At 45.2% G+C, this 21,689-nt stretch overlaps 1 protein-coding gene across 6 annotated transcripts in view; it reads right to left on the bottom strand.

Annotated features, from left to right (window-relative positions):
* Ppp2r2b (protein phosphatase 2 regulatory subunit Bbeta) overlaps positions 1-21,689 on the bottom strand; it is a 417,822-nt gene that overhangs the window by 50,071 nt on the left and 346,062 nt on the right. For all 6 annotated transcript variants that reach the window (XM_031365583.1, XM_031365585.1, XM_031365581.1 and 3 more), the window contains 2 exons: positions 16,892-17,069; positions 2,917-3,081 (listed from right to left, as the gene is read on the bottom strand). In XM_031365583.1, the coding sequence (XP_031221443.1) occupies positions 2,917-3,081; positions 16,892-17,069 (343 nt within the window). The remainder of the gene's footprint in view (positions 1-2,916; positions 3,082-16,891; positions 17,070-21,689) is intronic.

The following is a 21,689-nucleotide window of genomic DNA, read 5'->3' on the forward strand; positions in this document are numbered from 1 at the left end:
CCTTCAGTACCCTTTGTTTCAGGCGCCTCAGACTACAAATGCAAACACCTCACCACCGCCAGAAGGAATAGGAAAAAAAAATCAGAAAACATAGAGGGAGAGGACAAATCATCCCTTCCAACCCCTGCTGAGCATGCAGAGTGAGGGACATATGGAAATTAATATATTCGGCTCTGATAACACGGTTTTCCTCGGCGTTTTGATTAAACGCCGACGGTTATTAAATACCCTCCTTCTCTGTGCTCATCCCCGAAAGCCAATGTTGCTTTTCATTTTGAACTCTGATGAACTGCAGTGCCGTTCACACACCTCAGCCAACTGCAGGCTGGTACTGGAGGAGGATGGAGAAAATCAATATGAAATGTCAGGCAGGAGGTCAGGACACCGGCCTCCCCAGCTGGCAGGAGCTGGGGCTGGGTGGCTTTGGAACAAAGGGAGGTATGCTCTGAAGAAGGTCAGTCTTTTGGCCCGGTCAGGAAAAGGAATCTATTTCTTTTTAATTAGGTTAACAGGCTGGTGCCTCTCAGTGCAGAGCTGGGCTGGGCTGGGGTGCGTAGTGGACCGGTTTGATGATGAAGCCTAGCTTACAGGCACTCACTAGCTCCTGGGTCTCTCTAGGGACTGTCCTCTGGACTTAGATCTTGTAGGGGTGTGTGGCATCAGGGCTGGAGGGAGGAGCAGTTCCTGGGGGCTCCCGGGTGTGTGTCCTTATGGATTTCCTGCTTCTGTGTGCATGGATGATGCGTCCCTATACTCTTCTCTCTCCTTAGTCTTTACATTTCAGATGGGCAGCCATTGCTTTGTAAGATCCCCATGATGAAAACACAGAGCACAACACGCTGCTGTTTCACGCCCCTCCACCCATGGGCAATTCTCTGTTTGTTTATGGTTCTCTAATGGAGGCAGGTGTCTTTACTCTTCAGCGTGCTTAATTTTCTCTGTCAACTTGACTGGTCACAGGTGCTCACATACTTGGTCTGACATTCGGGTGTTTCTGCAAGGGTGTTTTGGGATACATTTAACATTTAAATTAATAAACTGAATAAATATTGACCTCTTAATAGGGATGGGCCTCAGCCAATCAGGCGAAGTCTTGACTGGAAGAAAGAGCTGGTCCTCTTGTGAGTGACAGCTTTTCTCCACCTGACTGCTTTGGGGTTGGGATGATTTTTGCACCTTTATAGTTGAATCGAGATGCTCGGATCTTCAGCCTGGTGGCCTGTGTCATGGAAGGCCATCCCCTCTCCCAGGACTTAACTTGCTGACTTCAGATCTCAGGATTCAACCATTCAGTCTTCATTCGCGGGTCAGTTCCTTCTAATAAATCTCTGTATACACACCACCCATCCTTCTTCATCATCACCCATACATTCTCATCCTCTGCAGGACCCTGGCTAATACAGTGAGCTCTAAGAGACAGAGAGAGGTATATTTGCTTTTTCTCCTCCTTGTGTCTCCAGAGTTGGATACAGTGCCTGACATATGGTGTGTGCTCAGCGAATATGAATTCGATTATGAATAATGGGGCCTCCTGTACCTGGTAAAATGGCAGGGGTTCTAAGTCACTTACAGAAGCAGGCCTGGGTATGCTTGAGGAGTGCAATGACCCTTCTGTTGCCATCAGTTGCTCCTACCTCATGCTCAGAAGATGCCACAGCACCTTATTCATGTAACAGTAGCGATCTTTTCTGCCCACCTGCCCTGTGGGGACTGTGGGGCCAAAGCTTAGCTGTGCTCCCCAAGTACTGTCCTAAACCATTCTCATTCTAAAACTTTCTAAGGCCTTAACTATTCTCCAGCTTCCGTTCTGGGCTTAGCAATTTCCCCAGTCAGTTCAGAGTTTATGACTGCATTCAGAACTCAGGTGGGCCTGACTGACTCTAAAGCCCAGGCTAACATTGACGCACTGCTGTGAGAACATCAGGGCTTCTTGAGGTCCCTCTGGGATATCTCTAGGTGACTGGTACTCTCTTTGGGATATCTCTAGTGAGTGGTAGTCTCTCTGGGATATCTCTAGGTCAGTGGTACTCCCATCCTGTTCCATCCTCACTTACCAGAGAGAACCTGTCCCTTGAGGCATCTCACGTTATACTGGCCAAGTCCGAAACTGAGTACATATGCTTCATGCCTCGTATGACTTCCAGTAGCTCCCATCCCACAAGCCATTCATGTTAACCACTGAGCATGTCTTCCTTTCCCTCTCCCTTCCCCAAACCCTGGATCTACTCCTACCTTCTCCCACTCGCCTTAGCCCATCCCAGTGGTTCTCAACCTGTGGGTCGTGACCCCCTTCTGGATCACATATCGGATATTTATTTACATTGTGATTCATAACAGTGGCAAAATTAGTTATGAAGTAGCATCAAAAATAATTTTACACCCAGGGCTCAGCACAGCATGAAGAACTGTATTAAAGGGCTGCAGCATTAAAGAAGAGGAAAGGTAAGAACTACTTTCCTAGCCCTTCTTCACCCCTTCCCTCTCTTGTATCTTCATTACCAGCAAGTCTGGTTAACGCTGCTGCCAAGATCTACCTGGAGTTCTCTACTGCTAACCGTGAATGCCATCCTTATCCATATCACCCTTTAACAACTTCTTCACTGTTTCTGTGGCTACTCCTTGGGGGTCATCCTCCTCACAGCAGTGAATGATCTCCACACGGGAATCAGATCAGCTCACAGCATTCAGCCAGCCATTGCTGGCAAGGTTTCCTCAGTACCTGTGTGCTTCACACTCAAACATGGGGTGTACTCTTCTCAGAATGTCCAATGTGGGGCTGACTCCCAAGTTAGCTTAGCACTTGTGATTTCTTCACTCCCAGTGTTAAAGGAGATGGAACCCTTCCAGGACCTCCCTCCTTCCGAATGTCAGAAGCCAGGACACCTTACCCCCAGGGGCCCTTGTGGTGATACTCACACTTGGTGTGCCTGTCACACAGCGCAGATGCACGCATGTCACACAGCCGGATGGTCCCCTTGCTGCTGCTGTATACAAAGGTGTTGCAGTGGTGGGGGTGGAACTCAGCTGCTGTGATCACCTCCGTGAGCTCCTCCATGTTGGCTGGCTTGATGTCCACGATATCTGGCACAGACGAGTCAAGGAAGGCCCAGGAGATGGGGGCAGAACTTGGGGCATTAGTAGCTATGGTGCTCTGGGAGCCTTAGAACTTAGGTCTGAGACGGGTATGGTGGCTCATGACTCTAATTATGCAACTCAGGAAGCTGAGGCAGGAGGATTGCTGGAAGTTCAAGTCCAGCCTGGCCATGCTGTGAAACCTTGTCTCAAGGAACTTATGTTTTCTGGCTCCTCATCTTAGTTTTATCTTGTGTGGCACATAGAAGACAAACTGAATCTTGCCCGTGAGATCACTCAAGGGTGTTGGTGCCACTCTATAGTGACAGCTAAGGAGCCAGCTAGGCCCACTCTAGCCAGACTATTCAATTTGAATTCTTACTGGGATTCCCAGACTGATAAATTTCATCTGCAGCAGGCTGTAAATCCTTTCCCATGAACTATCTGTACAACATCAGTGGCTGCTCAATGAGGGTTCATTAAAGGCCTCTCAGTGTGCGTATCCTGAACTTTGTCTTATTTAATCCTCACACCAACACATCGAATAGCACCTTTTACAGCTATTTACAGGGGTGGAAGTGGAAGCTCTGTGAACATTCAAGTAGTTTCCTAAGAGACCTGGCTAATGAGCTGGGGAGATTCTCAGCAGGTGAAGGTGCCTGTTGCCTGATGACCTTCGTTTGATCTCTAGGACCCACTTGGTAGAAGGAGACAACCAACTTCCACATAATGTGCTGATGAACACATCCACCTACACACACACACACACACACACACACACACACACACACACACACACTTCATCAACCAAAGCTAGTGAGTGACAAAAGGGGGGTCCTCCCTCCAGGTGCAAAGCCTAGGAGGTTTTTACAAAGCCCAGTTTCCCTCCTTTAAGATATTCAGGCTATCTAGTCTCCATAAGCTGTGATTTGCTAGGGCTGAGAGTTTGAGTGGGGGCTTAAGTATTATAAAGAAACCATCTATGTGTAGTGAGAAATTTGGGATCATGTAGAATATACTCAGTTTTAGCTTCCAGGTTCCCACCTCAAGATTTTCCTTTGCCATAAAAAATTGTGTGTGTGTGTGTGTGTGTGTGTGTGTGTGTGTGTGTATTACACATATTATATATATGTATATACATGTGTTCATATGTACATATATATATATTTCTTGTATATCAGAATGAAAATTTTAGACTTTTGTTTATAACAGCAATTCAGTGGAAATAAAAACAAAATTTCTCCAAAGGGTATTTATCAGAAGTGAAGGAACTGGCCCTGATTACCCCTACCAAGAGTTTGAGAGGCTCCTGCCTGGAGCTGAGGTTCAGTATGGGGACCAGCTGCACTTTGTCATATGGATGATGGGCACAGCAAAGCTGAGCAAGGGGACTTGCATTCCTCCGACTCCACTACTCATATGCCATCTCTGTGATGTTTGCCCCATGTACATCACCAGGTTTGTTGTTGTTATTGTTGTTTGTTTGTTTGTTTTTTTAACTTACCACGTTGTTCTTTAGTCCATCTTTAAATTGTGTCACTTTTTCATCTCACCTAAGCAGTAAGGCAACATTCCCAAAATGATGGGTTTAATTGTCTACATGAAAACAAACACATAGTGATTAAAATGGAAAGGTATGGGCCAGGAATCATGCAGATGGGGACAGACCTGTTCATGCTTTGAGCCTCAGTAGCACCAATTAGGCAGCCACGCACTAATAAATGTGGACATATATTAGCAAGCACCACCTAGGATCCTGCTAGGTCTTTTGCCGCTTACGATTTGCTACAATGACTTTGCACCAGGCTGTGCCTCTTCCTATTTGATTATCTCTTAGGCACCCCGTTGTGTTCTTTCTAAAATTAGCCTGTGCTAACACTGCCTTTTGGCACCTTTTTTTGTCTACGAAAACCAGATGCAAAGATTACTTGGTTGCATGGGGCATGTGCATTCCTGGATTCACAAAATACCACCTCTCAACTCAGCTTCTGTATTTGGGATATACACCTGCGAACAAACACAAACATCGTGGGAGGGGGCTGCAGCTCTGATGTCCTTTCTGGCTGCTGACCCATGTGCGTTAGGCTTGGTGGGTATGGCACTGGGTAGGGCGAGCAGAGGTTCCTATCGGCTGCTGTTAGATTCCATCAGAAAGTGTCTCCATACCCTATGGTGCCAGCAAGCATGTTTTCCTTTTCCCAAAGTAAGGAGAGAAAATCTGGTGTCAGCTTTCTCTGCCTCAACCGGTATAGCTCAGCAAACAAGCTGAACTGGAAGAGATCTTTGTTGTGTGGGAGAGGGAGGTGATACAAACACATTTTTTTTTCTACCTAAAAATAAAGTCCCAAGTCAGAAGATGTGAAAACAAAGAGCCTAAGCATATCTGTGCCTGCAGGAGCATCCTCCCACCACCAAGGACATCCTCCTGGAGCAGCTTCCAGTGGATCCGTGCCCTGCCTCCCACCCACTTTCATCCGAAGGCACTTGATTCTTCTCTAAGGTCTTGAGTCTCCCTCATGATCACAGAGCTTGGATTTGACTCAGGATTGGCTGAGGGAAGAAGCCATGATTCCTGTTTTAGCATGACCACAAATAGCTGGTGTCTACCAAGCCTTGAGCCTGCCTGGACGACATCTTACAGTCTCATCTGTCCTTCATTCCAGACAGATGGAGGCAGTGCCATTAATAGCCCTATTTTACAGCTGGGGAAATAGAGTGAAATATGTGGTTTCTTTCTTTCTTTTTTCTTTCTAATCAGGAAAAACTTTTGTGTCTTAAATTTGTTCTTTGCCTTTTTCATCCATGTATTCACTACATCCTGATTATTCTTGACCTCACCCTCTTTGACTCTTCTTCCATTCTATAAGCTCCCTTTTTATATTCATATGCTGTTTTTGTTTGTTTGTTTAACTTTTCAGAGCCCAATGAGCTTAACCAGGACCATCGGTGTGAGTGTGGCTTTACATCATTTATTTATTTTGAATGTGCCAAAGTGCACAGAGGACATTTGGTGGAGTTGGTTTTTCTCTTCCCACTGTGTGGGTCCTGGGGATTGAACTCAGGTGGTCAGACTTGGTGGCAAGAGGTTTTACTTGCTGAGACATCTTGCTGACCTAGGAGTTAAATTTCTTAGAATCATAAGACTGCATGGGGCAGGCCTGGGATTTGCACTCAAGCTTGTGCAAGGACTTTTTACATGTAGCCACAATGCATTCTACGAGGAGAGGCTTCACTGGGCCAGTTTCCCTGAGTGGTTTCGCCTGTCTGTAGGGAAGAATGACTGGCTCACAATTTGGAGCTCTAACTCCTTCCCATCATGTACCTGAAAACTCACCAACTGCAAGGTAGTTAGTATTTTCTAGAACCAGAATTTTTATGTCCTATGATATAATGTTCTTGAACCAGAAGTTGGAACAAAAACCTGACTGACAAGGGCTTTCTTGTCCTATTTCCAAAGGCAAGACTTTACTGAAGTCTAGAAACACATGTAAGAGAGTCTAGTTGCCCAAAATTTGATGTCTTCTGAGGAAGACAGGAGGGGATGCACAATAAGGCCCAGAAACTAACGCCATTACTCACTCAAGTTCCAAAGGGAGATGTGTGGCTTAGGAAAGGGGCTAAGCAACACAAGGTGCCCTGTACTACTGGAGAGTGGAATGATGTCTTTTGACAGTCAATTTCTTCATCTGATTCTTTTGAGCACTCTGTCTAAATTATTTCCATGTTGTTCCAAAGAACTAAGCAGCAAAAGTTATCGCTGGGCTCGAGACTAATATACAACCCAGACAGCCAACAGATTGCCATTAAATTAACCCTGGGGCCTGACAGATCTGTTCTTTTTTGACCCCAACTGCTTGGAGCATTCCTTATTAATGCTAAACCCAGGCAAATTACCTCTGTTAACAAAAGGGGTTAATCTGGCTCTCCAGGGGGACTCTGGAGACAGCTCTGAGGATGAGCAGGGCCACAGCCAGCCCAGCAGCTGAGCTTCATCCTTGCAAGGCAGAAGGCGGGAAGGTGAGGGCACCGCTGTGCCAGGCAGTTGCCTACGGCATCCTTGAAAGTAATAATTGAAGACACTGGGAGGTCACCCCTTCAGGGATTCGCTTCAAACAAATAAGCAGTCCAAACCATAAATTGCATCAGCAGAAGGATGAGGGGTGGAGAGGATCAGGGCGGGATGGTGGAGCGAGTAGGAGGCCTTTCAAAGCCATTTACACCATCCAAGTTTGGAAGACCCAAGCTTTCTATGACTATCACTCCCCTGCTTCCAGCCAGGGGCAAGATTATGGAAGATTGACAGCCAACTAAATAAATATATAGAAACACATGATAAAATGAACTTTCAAAAAAAACTATATCATTAAATTATTTTTGCAGGGAAGTGTCCAAGTATGGAAAAAAAATACCCAATGTATGCAAAATTCTAATTCTGGGAACATAGTGTAATCTAAGCCTATACCTGAAAGCAATGTGCTTAAAGGCAGGTGGGCCATGGAGCTGTGTGCAATGATTCTATGAGGGTGCATCTGTGAGTGGTTTTTCTTTAAGCTATCCATATCATTCCCCCATCCTCATTCGATGAGGTATTACTTTAGAGTATAATGACCTTTAAGACAGATTTTACGTTTATCATATATCATTTCAGGTGAGGAAAATTAGGCACAAAATAGATACCACAGTCTGGTGATTCAAGAAAAATGATGAATGAGAGCAAAAGAAACAGACAGGAAACATAGCCATGCCTTGCAGAGAGAACAGAGGCAACGTGTATGTCACCTGTGAGTAACTGGAGTCCACTGATCTACTTGTACCATGAAGAGAACGAACAATTGGCTAGTGATCTTATGGGTACAGTGGATATGCCAGAGACCAAAGCAGATACAGTGCTAATTTACAGGGTCGATATTAGGGGAACTGTGCTTGATAGATAAGGTAGATCAGTTACATTAGGCAGTGGTCACTGAAAAGCAGAAGAGAGGCTCTCTCTGTCTGTCTGTCTCTCTCTCCCTCCCTCCCTCCCTCATTTGCTTCTCCTTTCTCTCTCTTTCTCTGTCTGTCTGTCTGTCTGTCTGTCTGTCTGTCTGTCTGCCTGCCTGCCTGCCTGCCTGCCTGTCTGTCTGTCTGTCTTTCTGTCTCTGTGTGTGTTTGTGTGTGTGTGTGTGTGTGTGTGTGTATGTGTAGTGGGGTGTGATGGGTAGAGTACCCCAGACTAAGTAGAAGAAAAGCCCCTTACAAATAAAGAGTTTCAATTTCTTACTCCCCACCCCCTACTCTCTTCTTTTTTCCCAACCAATATGGCTGGCTGAATTAGCAGGCCTTCTCACAATGAAGGGGCAAAATCAGTAGCACAAAGTTATTGGTTGTTTAGTTTCATTGTCCAAGATCTCTATAGTGAATGTGTCCTTCTAAATCAAGAAGACAGCCAGCCTTTAAACAACAGGAGCTTCTTTGTTTAGTGTCATCCCTGAGAGCTGAACCAGGCTTCTCAGCTCAGTGGGGAGAGAGTTCAAGACAACACTCGATAGACACTGTAATTGTAGCAAACGTGGCTGGGAGAAGAGGGTTTGGTTTTTATCCCATTCCTATTTAGCTGAGAGAACTTGAGAAAGTCACTTTATCTCTCCAGGGCTCAATGTATTTGCCTTTAAATGAATAGAATCCTATTAACAGCCTCTAAGGATTTTAATTATCAGAAGAGATAATGGAGAAAAATTATTTAAATCATTTTCATATTAGACAAAATCCTATCTTCTGGAGCGAGCACATGTATCCAAGGAAACCATTTCCACACAGTGTCTTGGGGTCAAAATGGCTGTCCACGCGCGCCTCTGATTCATTGCACTGGCTTTTCTGATACTGACAATGCTCTCCCCCAAGTTCTAGCTGAGCCAGGCAGGGATGAGAGAGTTGAGGAGGATCTTCGCAGGGCCGTTACAAACACAGGCTCTGCTACTTTTACTGGGTGAGGTTACCTGATTTCAAAAGCAGGAGAAGTTATTTACGTGTTCTAGAGTCTAAAGCAGAGGTTCTTCTAATGCTGAGACCCTTTAATCCAGTTTCTCACGTTGTGGTAACCACTAACCATAGTTACTTCTCTGCTACTTCATGACTGTAATTTTGTTCCTATTATGAATCATAATGTAAATATCTGATATATGGCCACTGTGGGGTTGTGCCCCACAGGTTGAGAACAGCTGCTATAGAAAGTCTGCCAATTCTGAAGTGGCAAAATAGTTATGTGTTGGCCTATTACAGCTGGGTTCCCTTTCAGGGACACACATTGCCATGAGATCTTTCTTTCTTTCTTTTTTTTTAAAGGTTCAAACTTGATCCTTGGATATTAAGCAGTGATCACAAAGTACTCAATTTTGTCAGCCTGAAAGGACATTGGTAAGGCACTGATGCTTTCTGAGGCACACTCCAGGGAATATGCATGTCTTAGGAGCTTGGTGTATTTGCCAAGTGCTATGCTCAGGCTGAGTGACTGACAGAGATGCATGATGCCATATTAAATCTACAGAGTGCTTTGCAAGACCGGCTGCAACATTCCTTATGATTAGGGAGCTCTTGAGAGGCCCACAACCACAGAATTGCTCCTGTACACAAGTCAGAAGGCCCCAAATTGTCTTATAGAAAGTTTCTAATCAAAGAGTCCATTCAGGTACTAACCCTTACTGTCTATGCTGTCTATGCATCCTGGAGGACATAGGTAGGCTATTACATGTTTGATTGTATTGGCATGGTTGAATATAGATCTGCTATAATTTGTAGAGAGGCTGCTAAATTTTTTTTTTTTTGGTTTTTTGAGACAGGGTTTCTCTGTATAGCCCTGGCTGTCCTGGAACTTACTCTGTAGACCAGGCTGGCCTCGAACTCAGAAATCCGCCTGCCTCTGCCTCCCAAGTGCTGGGATTAAAGGCGTGCGCCACCAATGCCCAGCTCCTGCTAAAATTTTAACCCTTAAATATAACCAGTTATAAAATCTCAGATGATCTTGAATATAGAACAATCATGTATAAAGAAATTAAGAGTTTCTGGATGTGGTAGCATATACCAGTAATCATGGTTTACAGGAGGCCAAGGCACTTAGATGCTGAGCTCCAAGCCAGCCTAGGCTATGTAGTGAGGCCTTGTCTCAATAGAATAGAATAGAATAGAATAGAATAGAATAGAATAGAATAGAATAGAATAGAATAGAATAGAATAGAAGAATAGAATAGAAGAATAGAATAGAATGAAGAATAGAATAGAATAGAATAGAATGGAAAATAGAATAGAATAGAATAGAAAGAAAAGATGAAGAAATTCCAAGAGATAGCATATGTCCATAACATATTTGGTGCTTAATTCAGGCTCCCAAATCATTATATTTGTCTTTCATCAAAGGTTACATGTTTGTCTCTTTCTGTTGTACATTTGCTCTGATGACTTTGTATATGCTAGATTCGTTAAGCTGATCTTGAGATTCCTTTTCTCCCATTTCAGATTAGGCCCAGCTATAAGGAATAGTCTCTTCAGAAAGTTTCTGGACAAAAGGGAATAAAGTGGCGCATATAGATCCAGCTGCTCACCCATTTATAGGTAAGCTACACCCAGTGTAGCCATGGAGGGATTTTACAGATAAAATTAAAGACCCCCCTCCCTTAATCGGCTGAGTCTATGTTAATAAAAAAGGAGCACATTTAGGGTGGGTCTATCTGGAGAGCATCTATTTATTTATTTATTTATTTATTTATTTATTTATTTATATTTATTCTTGAGACAGGGTTTTTCTATGCAGCCCTGGCTATCTTGGAACTCGTTTTGCATCCAAAGCAGGCTTCAAACTCAGACATCCTCTTGCCTCTGCCTCCCAGATGCTGGGATTAAAAGTGTGCACTACAACCGGGCAGTGGTGGTGCAGGCCTTTAATTCCAGCACTTCGGAGGCAGAGGCAGGCGGATTTCTGAGTTTGAGGACAGCCTGGTCTACAGAGTGAGTTCCAGGACAGCCAAGGCTACACAGAGAAACCCTGTCTCAAAAAAACCAAAAAAAGAAAAAAAAGTGTGTACTACCATGAATGCTTTAGCTGAAGGACGTTTAATAGAGAGCCCTGGTCTCACCTGGGGATAGGGCTCATTTGGTAGAGTGCCTACTGCACACAAGGACCTAGCCCTGTATGACCTAGGAGTGGCAGCACAGGGAGGGAAAGGTAGGAGGGTCAGAAGCTCAAGACCTTCTTTGGCTATAGAGCATGTCTGAGAGCAACCTGAGTTATAGGAGACCTGCTAAGAGAAAGCCCAGACATTCCCCGAGAGCTGGCAGAGCTGACATTTCCATAGATGGCTCCTCAGCTTTCCCTTCTGACTACTGCCTGTGACTACTTTCTACTCATGTCTGTGGGGTTCTGCCTGCTTGTCATTTTCCACCCCAGACTCAATGTCTTGAAGATTGTACTCGCCTGGCCAGCCGTATACCTACGAGATCAACTCACTGGCACGGGTCCATCACTAAGGTGCTGACCTCTCCTTCCAAGCTCAAATCGTTTTCTCTGAAGACAATTCCACCTCTCCAATGGAACCCTGACTATCCCACTTACCTCCTCAGATCACAGGGCCATGGCAGAGGGATGGAGCTCTGCTCCTGACATCCTCTCAGTTTATATAGCACGTGATCAGGAATGTTTCCATTTGACTCATTCTTGTGATTTGGGGGATGGGTGTCATCTTTTTCTAAGCTTCTTTTCAAGAGCAGAAAACCCATGAAAGGAAAACCTTTCAGGGTTGCGTTCAGTGGTGTTCAAGGTGATGTCTCAGTACATACAGGCTATGTGCCGGGCTTGTCATGAGAGGGATGCTCTCTTCAGGGCCAGGGATACAGTTCAATGGGAAAACCTTTACCTAGCATGCATGAAACTTGATCCCTGCACCAGAAAGAAGAAAGGGTGTGATGTTATTTAATATGAAATGCCACCCTAAGATTGATTTGTGCCTTTGCCCCCATGGTAGGATAAAGACATCTTAAGGATGGAAGGAAGGAAAAGTATGTATCAGGCATCCATGTCTTCTTCCCCATCAGGCTTGTCTGACTCTAACCCATGAGTGTGAAGGGAGGCAGCTAGTCCATGGTGCTACCTAGTGCTGTCCTAGGAGCTAGAAATCAAAGATTTGAGGCGATGTGCATCCTGGATGGGGCAAAGTGACAAAAGAAGCCACCTTACGAGGATGCTAGGAGCCAGGTTAAAGGATCCAGGTTTTTGTTCCTTTTAGAGGCACCCAGAGACTGAACTTATACAAGGAGCAGCCTCAGCTAAGCTTTGCAGCCTTGCTCCAAGATGGCAGCCTGCTTAGAGTGAATCCTGCTGCAGGCAGTTTTGTGTGCGCTAGGCAAGTATCGCCCCACCTCTTTGCAGAAGTTAGCAAAACGTTAGTCTTCCTCTGAATATCAATTCAAAAATCAGTTCTTCAGCGAAAATTCCTTTATTCCCTGCTCCAAAACACGTCTTTAAAAATACATCTGAAGAACTAAATTTTTCCTTAAAGAGCTTGTCTCAGTTCACAGTGAAACACTCACCAGTGTTATTAGTTGTAGCATGTCATTCTGAGAATGCAATTTTGTCTCTTTTTCTCTTTCCTGTCATCATCAGGCTTAGCACAGTGCCTGGCACAAGACTTGGCCCTAGTATCTGCCCTTTTATATGAAAATTATTAACTTAGAAATGTGCTTTTATGGTCCTGATGCATTAAAATAGTTTTTTTTTTTTCACTTTAAGATAAGACCTGTTATACAGGATAATCTGGCTGGCTTTGGATGGAGGATGGGGCTGTGGTCAGGTACCCAAAGGTTGAGGATTGGTATGCTGTTACCTCGGGCTGAATGTGAGACCCTGAGCCTTAGAGACTCTTGTGTGCTGATTAGAATATACTAAGCAACATTTTATAATATTATCTAACTCTAGAGCCAAAGGAGGTGTCTAGAATTGAGAGTGTGATCCAGGCAATGAATTCCATAGAGCAGAAACCCCTGATCCACTTTCCAGTTTTCTTATCCTTTGGACAAGAAGGATGATGTTATCAGCCCTTGTTATACTGATCATTTACTTAGTTAGATATTTCTCTAATCTGTGGTGTGTGTGTGTGTGTGTGTGTGTGTGTGTGTGTGAGAGAGAGAGAGAGAGAGAGAGAGAGAGAGAGAGAGAGAGACAGAGACAGAGACAGAGAGACAGAGAGACAGAGAGACAGAGAGACAGAGAGACAGAGAGACAGAGAATGTCCCACAAGCCTTTGGTAGTTTTCCCTTATGAAGGATAAAGGATGAAGTGGAGAATAGGGGTCTGGATGGATAAAAAGCATGTTGTGAGATGTTCACAGTTAGAAAGTCATGGGCCTGGGTGCAAATTCTATTCTTGTTAGACTCCAAATCCAAAGCTGTCTGCTATGACATCAGTGTTGTGCATGCTTTTGCCCAATCAGACTTCCTTTCGACTTGCCTTACTGAGTTAATTCTCGATGTACACTTTGTAATTTTAGTGTCTGTGAACTCACGGGGTTTGTGTTTTCTATCTCTTGATATAACTAACAGACAATTATGATGAGTTTAGTCCATATATTTCTTTGAAGCATCTTGCCTGCCACTTCGGTGGTTCTCATAGCATGGCTTTGCAAGTGTCCCAAGTGATGCTCCAGTCTCTTTGGTAGATAAAAGGCTTAACAGAAGGATGTACCAAATAGGAGGTATTTAAGAAAAGAATTGTTTTTGATACTTTTTTGAGGCTGTTGTGGAAAAGGGTTGCTCCCTTCTCCAGAAGTGGCTACACTTCAGTGCTGAGAGGCAAAAGGGCCCTAGTTTGCATAGCCTTCCTGCCCGGGGCAGTCTGGCTAAAAGGCATTATATAGATATCAGTTATTGTCACCCACATGATGACAGTGATTATTTTACATATGGCAGCTTTAAGGGTGAGCGCTATGGTCTCATTTGTATGCCAGCATCTGGCAGGCTGTCACACATCTGCAGAAGATAACCTAAACGGCACTATTAATATGTCCTCTTTGCATTCTCCCTAAGGCATCTGTCTCCCCAAATGCCGGAGAAAGTTCCTTTCCCTCTTGAAAGCCTGGAGGCAAAATTCAGAAAACATGCCACCTAGGTTGAGGAAGCATAAGCTCAGAGTGACAGCTGGCTGAGCTCCAACAAATCCCTGGCTCTTGGAATAGACGTGAGGAGGGTAAGGGGACCGCCATCTATACTCGTTCTATCAGAAGCTGCTTTGCCAGGAAAAACCTGCAGTCAGAGGCCCCCATTCCCAGGTCCACACAGTGTGTCATGTCCAGTCACAGCCTCAAAGGCCAGTTCTCAGTGTCTCCAGATGTATCTCAGAGCCAGAACCTGGTTCAAGACACCTTCCCTAAGACGCCTTCAGGGATTATAGGGCATCTCTGTGGTAGGAACTAAGTAGCTCTATATCCACTGCTAAAACACCTTTCCAGGTATATGTGTGAGTTTCATGCCTGTGTGTGTGTGTGTGTGTGTGTGTGTGTGTGTGTGTGTGTGTGTGCACATGTTCATGTGTAAGCCACAGCACAACCTCAGCTGTTGCTCTTTAAATTATCCCATCCCTCATAAAGATAGGATCTCCCACTAGCCTCTAGGATGCCTAGAGAATGAGCCAGCTAGTAGTATTACAAGAGTGTGCATCACATCTAGGTTATTTTTTCCTGGATTCTGGGGATCAAACTCAGGCCCTCATGATTACCGAGCAAAACCTTTACCAACTAACCCCTTTCCCCAGCTTGTCTTTACCACTTTTCAAGTTAAATATCCAAGTTCAGTTTTGTAGTGAAGAGTGTCCTGTAGCTTTCCTCTGACCAGTGACTATGACATCACACTTCCTGCGTGCAGCAGCTTTCATGTACAAAATGCTGAATTCATTGGAATACAGCAATGGGTCATTCAAGGCTCTTGCCCTCATACGATTTACATTCTCATAGAGGCAAACTAAAAATGCACACACAAAAACACTTCAAATCCCAGTGAGCATGACAAAGACAGCAAGAATCTAGCTGCTGGCAGCCACCTGGAAGCTAGTGGGAGTTGCTATAGAGATGGTAGATTCCACTGAGGCTGGGATCACGAACTATGGGACACATTTTCAGACAGAGGGTATTACAGGTACAAAGAGAGGAAGAACGAGACTTAGTAGGGAATAGAAGCACAGTTTGCTGGCTGAAGCAGAGTGGACGAGGCAGGAGCAACATGACAGGTGTCAGAGGGAGTCAGGGCCCAGACGGTGTGAAATCTTCTAGACCCTGGGAAACAACATAGACTTTTCAGTTCTCTGGAAAGTTACTGGAGTGTTAGCTAGGTGCACAGCCAGAATGCCAAGGAGTTATCACATGGTACCTGATAGGCAGGGCATGAGTGATGAAGGAGAGGAATTAGGGAGCCAAAGGAGAGGGTGCCATACGGTGGCCCTTGTCAGTAAGTGTTGGGAGGAGTGGAGATGGAGGCATCTCAGCTGTCTGAGCTTCATGGATGTGTGGGGCCAGGAGGGCAGAAGCTAGCAACTGAAGGGAGGAAGCAAAGTTGAATTGGAGTCAGTATCTGTACCCAACTGCCTGAGGGCTGAGACTATGAGCTGAGATGGGAATTGGAGCTAAGAGTCAGGAGTTAGGATGGACTTGGCAGGCAGATGCTAGAGCAGTGGTCCTTACCCTTCCTAATGCTACAACCCTTTAACACAGTTCCTCATGTTGTGGTGACCCCCCTCGACCATAGAATTATTTTCATTGCTATTTTATAACTGTAATTTTGCTACCATTATGTAGTATATGTATGTGTTTTGCAATGGTCCTTATTTTTTGGTTGTGACCCACAGATCGTGAATAGCTGCTCTAGACATTCAGCAAAGATCAATTTTTATTGTTAAATGCAAGGATAACATAATGAGGTCAGAGAAGTGGCCTTACATAGACACTCAGGAGCCTTCTTTGCCTTCCACAGTATTAGTAAAGTGGAAGATAATAGTGCTTACAGTGTTGATTTTGTGTGAGATGCTGGAGATTGGACCTGTTGTGTTGTAGACAAGTACCTCTATCCTCAGCCCCATTAGGGTCATTATGCCAAGAACATCCTTGAGGGGCCCACGGCAAGATGATGTGGGGAGGGATAGCAGGCTTCTGCTCATGCAGAATGGAGTAGAACGGAGTATGCTCATCCTGAAAACCAAGCCGTGTAGTTTCAGGAGGCTACATATTATACGCCAATAGAGAAATGAAATTCAAATACTGCAAGTTCACATGGGTTTGGGTCCCAGTAAATGGCAGCAACCATCACTGCCACTACTATGACACAAAAGAAGCCGTCTCCATATCCCTGGCACGTGTTCTTTACCCAGACTAATTTTGACCCTCTTAAGGAAGCCACTCTGAAAAACTGCTAGATCTTCATTATTGGTAAAGTTATATCTACATTTTTTTTTTTTTTTTGAGACAGGATCACAGTGTGCCCTAGCACATCTGTATGTGATGCTGAGGACTGAACTCAGGGCCCTGTGCACGCTACACGAGCACCTGACCAACTGACATGTGATATGTGTCAGCCCAACCTTTATTTTAATTCATGACACACAAATGTCACCGCAGGAATAAATGATTTTGAATTACATGCCAGAGCATATACATGCCGTACTGCCCTACCTATAATTTAAGATTTTCCTTCACAGATACCAGACATTTCCATTTTTGACAGTCTTTTCTTCTGTTTCTTTCTCCCCAGCCCACTCCTACCTGGATACCAGTGAGTCTGACCAATGGGTTATTGCTTTGCAAGGAAAGGATACTAAAACTCTGATTGGTTATCTCAAAGTTCCACAGGTTAATCCTCAGGTCATCAGCAGACATGTAGGTCTCATAGTCGCTGTTGACAGATATGGAGTTGATGTGGTATGTATGCGCATTGGCAAACACTCTTCGTGGTGTAGCCTCCACCATCAGGTCCATGGGTCTCAGGACAGGCACCTGGGTACAAGAGAGACACAGTGCTCAGAATGGAAGGTTTTTTTTTTTTTCTTGTACAAAATAGGTTCATGCTGTGTCCTTACCACTACATAGTAAATCACGATCCTGAAACCAAGAGTTACTGTTTTCTTACCACCACACAGGAAATCACAACCCAGAAACCAGCTGTCATTCTTGCCACATTCTGGGCCTTTCAACAATTGACACCTGGTACCAGGACAATATTCAATCTTTATAAACTTGAAACATTTCTCTAGTCCCCTTGAGGGGACTTGGATCCTACTGTGGGGACGAACTTTTCAAAGCTCTCACTCCCAGTCCGTTTCATAGTTTTTATATTTAATTATCTTTCATTTTTTGACAAGTTTATATACGAGTCCTGTGTTTACGTCATTTCTGCCCTTTCACCTGTCTCCACTCCCCCTCAAATTCATGACCCCTTCTTTATTATTGTTACAAACATACAAAAACACACATTTACACAATGCAACCTACTGAGTTTCTGTTAGTGTTGCTCATCTGCACTCTTTCCTTCCTTCCCCCCTGCCTTCCTTAAATAAAAAATCTACCCTAGGAAGGCGATCATGAGAAGAGCTTAGGAACATGTTACTTAGCTTCAGCCTCAATTTATCTTTCTCACGTTCTTACATGATGACTCTAGAGGACTCCTTCTGAGTTTTACTCTTAGCATTTAAGGCCTTTTTTTTTTTTTTTTTTTTTTTTTTTTTTTTTTTTTTTTTTTTTTTTAGGAAAGTGTTCCAACACTCAAGACTCTAGTGAACCAAGATGAGCCACTAAGCACTTGTTGCATTCTGACTGACCTGGGAATATCTTTGTTTACACCTATGGTCCCTGAGTACCAACTAGGTAGTGTCACATTCAAAATGGCTACTGTTTGGACAGTCAATTATATGGTCACTCTTCTGAAAAAACTGAGTGTGTTTGGTAAGTGTTTATTGAATATAGAGCATATGCCAGTAAGTCTTTTCTTCATGGTGGACTGGGAAGGCGTGAGGCTGCTGAGAGAGAGAGAGAGTTTTGTCTTGAAAAAATGTGAACAAAGATATCAAAGCCCAAACAAGCTAAACTACACAGCACGGGTGCAACTCTTCAGTAGAAGCCAGCAGGTAAATCGCCACAAGGATCCTTTCCACCTCCTTTCCAAAGTATCAGGATCTTGCACTGAGCCTGCATGATGTGACAGCAGGTCGTAGATTAAGACTTTAGCTCCTTGGATGGATCAACGTCACCCCAGGTGGCAAGCGGAGGTGGCTCAAAGCAGGTGGCTTCTTGAAAGGCAGTCAGTCACCTGGTAGCACCTTCCAGAAGGCGGAGTTCTCCCAGCCCCACCTTGGAGATGCTCATCAGCTCACACATGTGCATGCCTATGAAGGGTCCTGAGAAAGCATGGAGGAAAGCCCAGACAGATGAGATTCTTAGTGTTCCAGAAGCCAGGATGGAGGAAGGGGTTGATCCCTCAGGTCCCATATGCCAGGCATGGAAAATTAATGTTTTTTTTTTTTTCAAGCACATGTGTGGGAGTAGGAGGCCTGTGCTCTGAACATAAGTACTAACTGACAGATAGACTGGGATGTGCTCCATGCTCTGGTCATTGGCAGAACCTATCCTGTCCTCATCTTATTGAAGATAGTCATGGAGACTCATTGAAGTAATCATCAACCATTCCATCCACTCCTTCAGCAACACCAACTGAGCATTGTACAAAGTCCCAAGGGTTCACTTGGTGAGCACAGGATACCAGCTCTAGCTGGTGGTAGGGTTAGGGGTGAATTATTTCCTACAACAATGCAGTGAGTGCTCCAGGAAGGAGAGCATAGGAGGTCTTGAGGGGCTTCCTGAGGATAGGTGAGTGTGTGGAGACACGGAAGATGAGGAATAAGTCACCAGGCCAGCAGAAGGTAGGTCCTAGCTAGAGAAAGGGGGCTGAAGTGAGGTGGCGATAAACTATTGTGAGAGTGAAGGTGATGGGGTAGATTGGGGGTGAGCCGCAAGAAAGGGCTCTGCCTACATCAAAAAGGTGGGAGAATGGGTTTGGGATGACCCAGACATGACCACAGTCGAGTTTTCATCAGACCTTTCTCAAAGTGGAGGTAAGTTGGAGACTGAGGTCCAAGATTTAGGGGTGCACGAGTGAACGCCAACCAAGGGCTTGTGTGAGTTGAGGCTTCACACTGGTGAAGCTGAGGTTCCTCCGTGAACTTGACCCTGAAACAGTTAACTGAAACAATGGTGTCTGGCCAGGCACTCTTCATATAGAATCTCAGATAAAGCTTTCAACAAATGTAAAACGGGTACTGGCCCAGAGTAGGACTACAAACAAACAGAAAACAAAGAGGCCAAGTTACAGTCCCAGGATGGTCCAGAGATGAGAAGGCACAAGTGGGATTCGATCTCAGGACCCATCTGACTGCAAAGCAAGCCTTCTTTCCTCATCTATAGCAGGCGGGAACACAGCAGGGTGGAACTGATCAGTGCCTTATAAGTGATATCGATAAACGGCTGGGGGGTGGGAGTTGGGGCAGAGAGACATTACTAATGTCACATTATGCTGTTGGTCTGAAGTCTCCACAGGCGTCACAGATTTGACAGTAAGTGGACAGGGGGCATCTATGTGGTGTGTTTTCAGAAACACATGCCATGTTTTTTTACAGTTGCTCCTAAAGATGCTTGAGCTTGGAGCCTTTCAGTGTTACTTCCTCTGCTCCTCAGAGATGCCTGAGTTCTATGCAGGCACCCAGGGCCCAGGGCAGTGGGATATTCCAGGTTTCCTTGCAATCCTTGACCTCTAACCTGGTCCTTCATGTCTACACTGGGTCTTCAGATCACTCTGTGGCTGTGTTCGATGCGGAAGGGAGCGTGACAACGAGATAAAGAGGCATTTCAAAGTGGTAGCTGCCAGCCCAAGGCTGCTGCCTAATGTGATGAGCCTGGTTGCTAATGCAGGCTGACATGATCCATGATGGGCTGCATAATGGGGAAAGGCTCTGAGCAGGTGTCTGGGGATGGAGCCTTCTGATTCTTTGCACGGATAAGGTGTGTGTGTATGTGTGTGTGTTTGTCTAGTGTATCTATGTGTTCATAGATGGGTGTCTACATGTGTGCGTGCATGTCTGTATATGTATCTATGCATGGTTGTGTTTGGAGGGAGTCTCTGCATCATTCCCGTGTTCAGGTAAAGCCTTGTTCTGAAGTTCAGGAAGGACCAGATGGTTGGATTAGGCAGCCATGTTGGGACTGTGACTCCCACATGGTCTGATTGTTCCTTCTGGGGCCATGGCAGAGAGAAGAGTGGGGCATGATTTCAAGAGTACCAGGCAGTGTCTGGGCTTTCTTTGGAGAACATTGTTCTGGCAGCCTTCCTGTGCTATGTATGAGCCAGCTATGGTGTTTAGAGCCCAAAGTGTCAACTCTATCCCAGCCATGATCTCACTCAGTTCCCCTGGAGCCAGCCTTGGGAGGGGCTTCATTTGCCACCGAATAGGGGAGATGCAGCTCAGTGTCACCGAGAGAGTAGTGGGGGAAATGAGATCTTGATATGTAGCCCAGGTTGGCCTTGTACCTGTGACTCCCCCGCCTTAGCCTCTGAAGGCTAGAATCATGGGCAAATGCCCACCCAGACTGAAACCATTTAACTCAGCTGAAGCTGTTGTCTGAGCCTCGCTGCTGTCAGTTCCTGAGGTACCTAGAGGCTCCTGAGGTACTTTGCTGTCAGTTCCTAGAGTGGCCCAAGCTGGGGTGCCACTCTCTGGGGCAGCTCACATCCCTCTCTCTCCTCTGCTCAGGTTCAGTGTCTTCCTGAGGTCAGTGGTGCATATGAGTATTCTCACGTGTGTGTGTGTGTGTGTGTGTGTGTGTGTGTGTGTGTGTGTGTGTGATGATACTGGGAGGGATCAACACAATCCCACTCTTCCCAGACACCTGGCATCCTGTTATTATATCCACTGATTGATTTCTCCAGGGCAAAAGGGCAGCCCGAGTCTGACCTGCCATAGGCTTTCAGGAAGCCACTCTATTCACTTCCACTTTCCGGTGGCACCCTCTCAGACAGACCTCCCGTGAATACCCCACGTTACCCACTGCCTGAAATGGTTTAAACACTTAAGCCAGTCATCAGTGAATTATCTTATCTTTATGGTTCCTAAGGGACAGATAAGGAAGGAGAGGTACAGAATGGCTGAGTAATTAATCTGAAGTCACACAGCTAGCCTGAGGCAGAGCAAGTATACCTGTACTCCTTGGCTCAGGAGCCAACTTGACTCTCCATCCTCCTGGTTCTGTACCAGGCTGTATAGATACTTGGGGAGGGGGTGAGCATTTCACTGGAGTTCAGTGAAATGTATCACCCAAGGGACCTTGTATGTCCTAGGGAGGTGTAGCGAGACTCAGGAGCGGATGATGACACAAGATGGACTGGAAGAAGTGGGGGGTATAGGGAAGTATGATGCTCCTGAGAGTTGGACCAGTAACTTAACCATTCAGTCAACAAACTATTAAATCCCCTGTCTGTATCAGGCATGTCCCTGGACATACACAGTCAACCTTGCTTCTGTGGAGCCAGTCAATTTCCCTCTCTCCCTTTCTCCCTTTCTCCCTCTCTCC

This window comes from Mastomys coucha, unplaced genomic scaffold (assembly GCF_008632895.1).
Source record: "Mastomys coucha isolate ucsf_1 unplaced genomic scaffold, UCSF_Mcou_1 pScaffold13, whole genome shotgun sequence".
Lineage (NCBI taxonomy): Eukaryota > Metazoa > Chordata > Mammalia > Rodentia > Muridae > Mastomys > Mastomys coucha.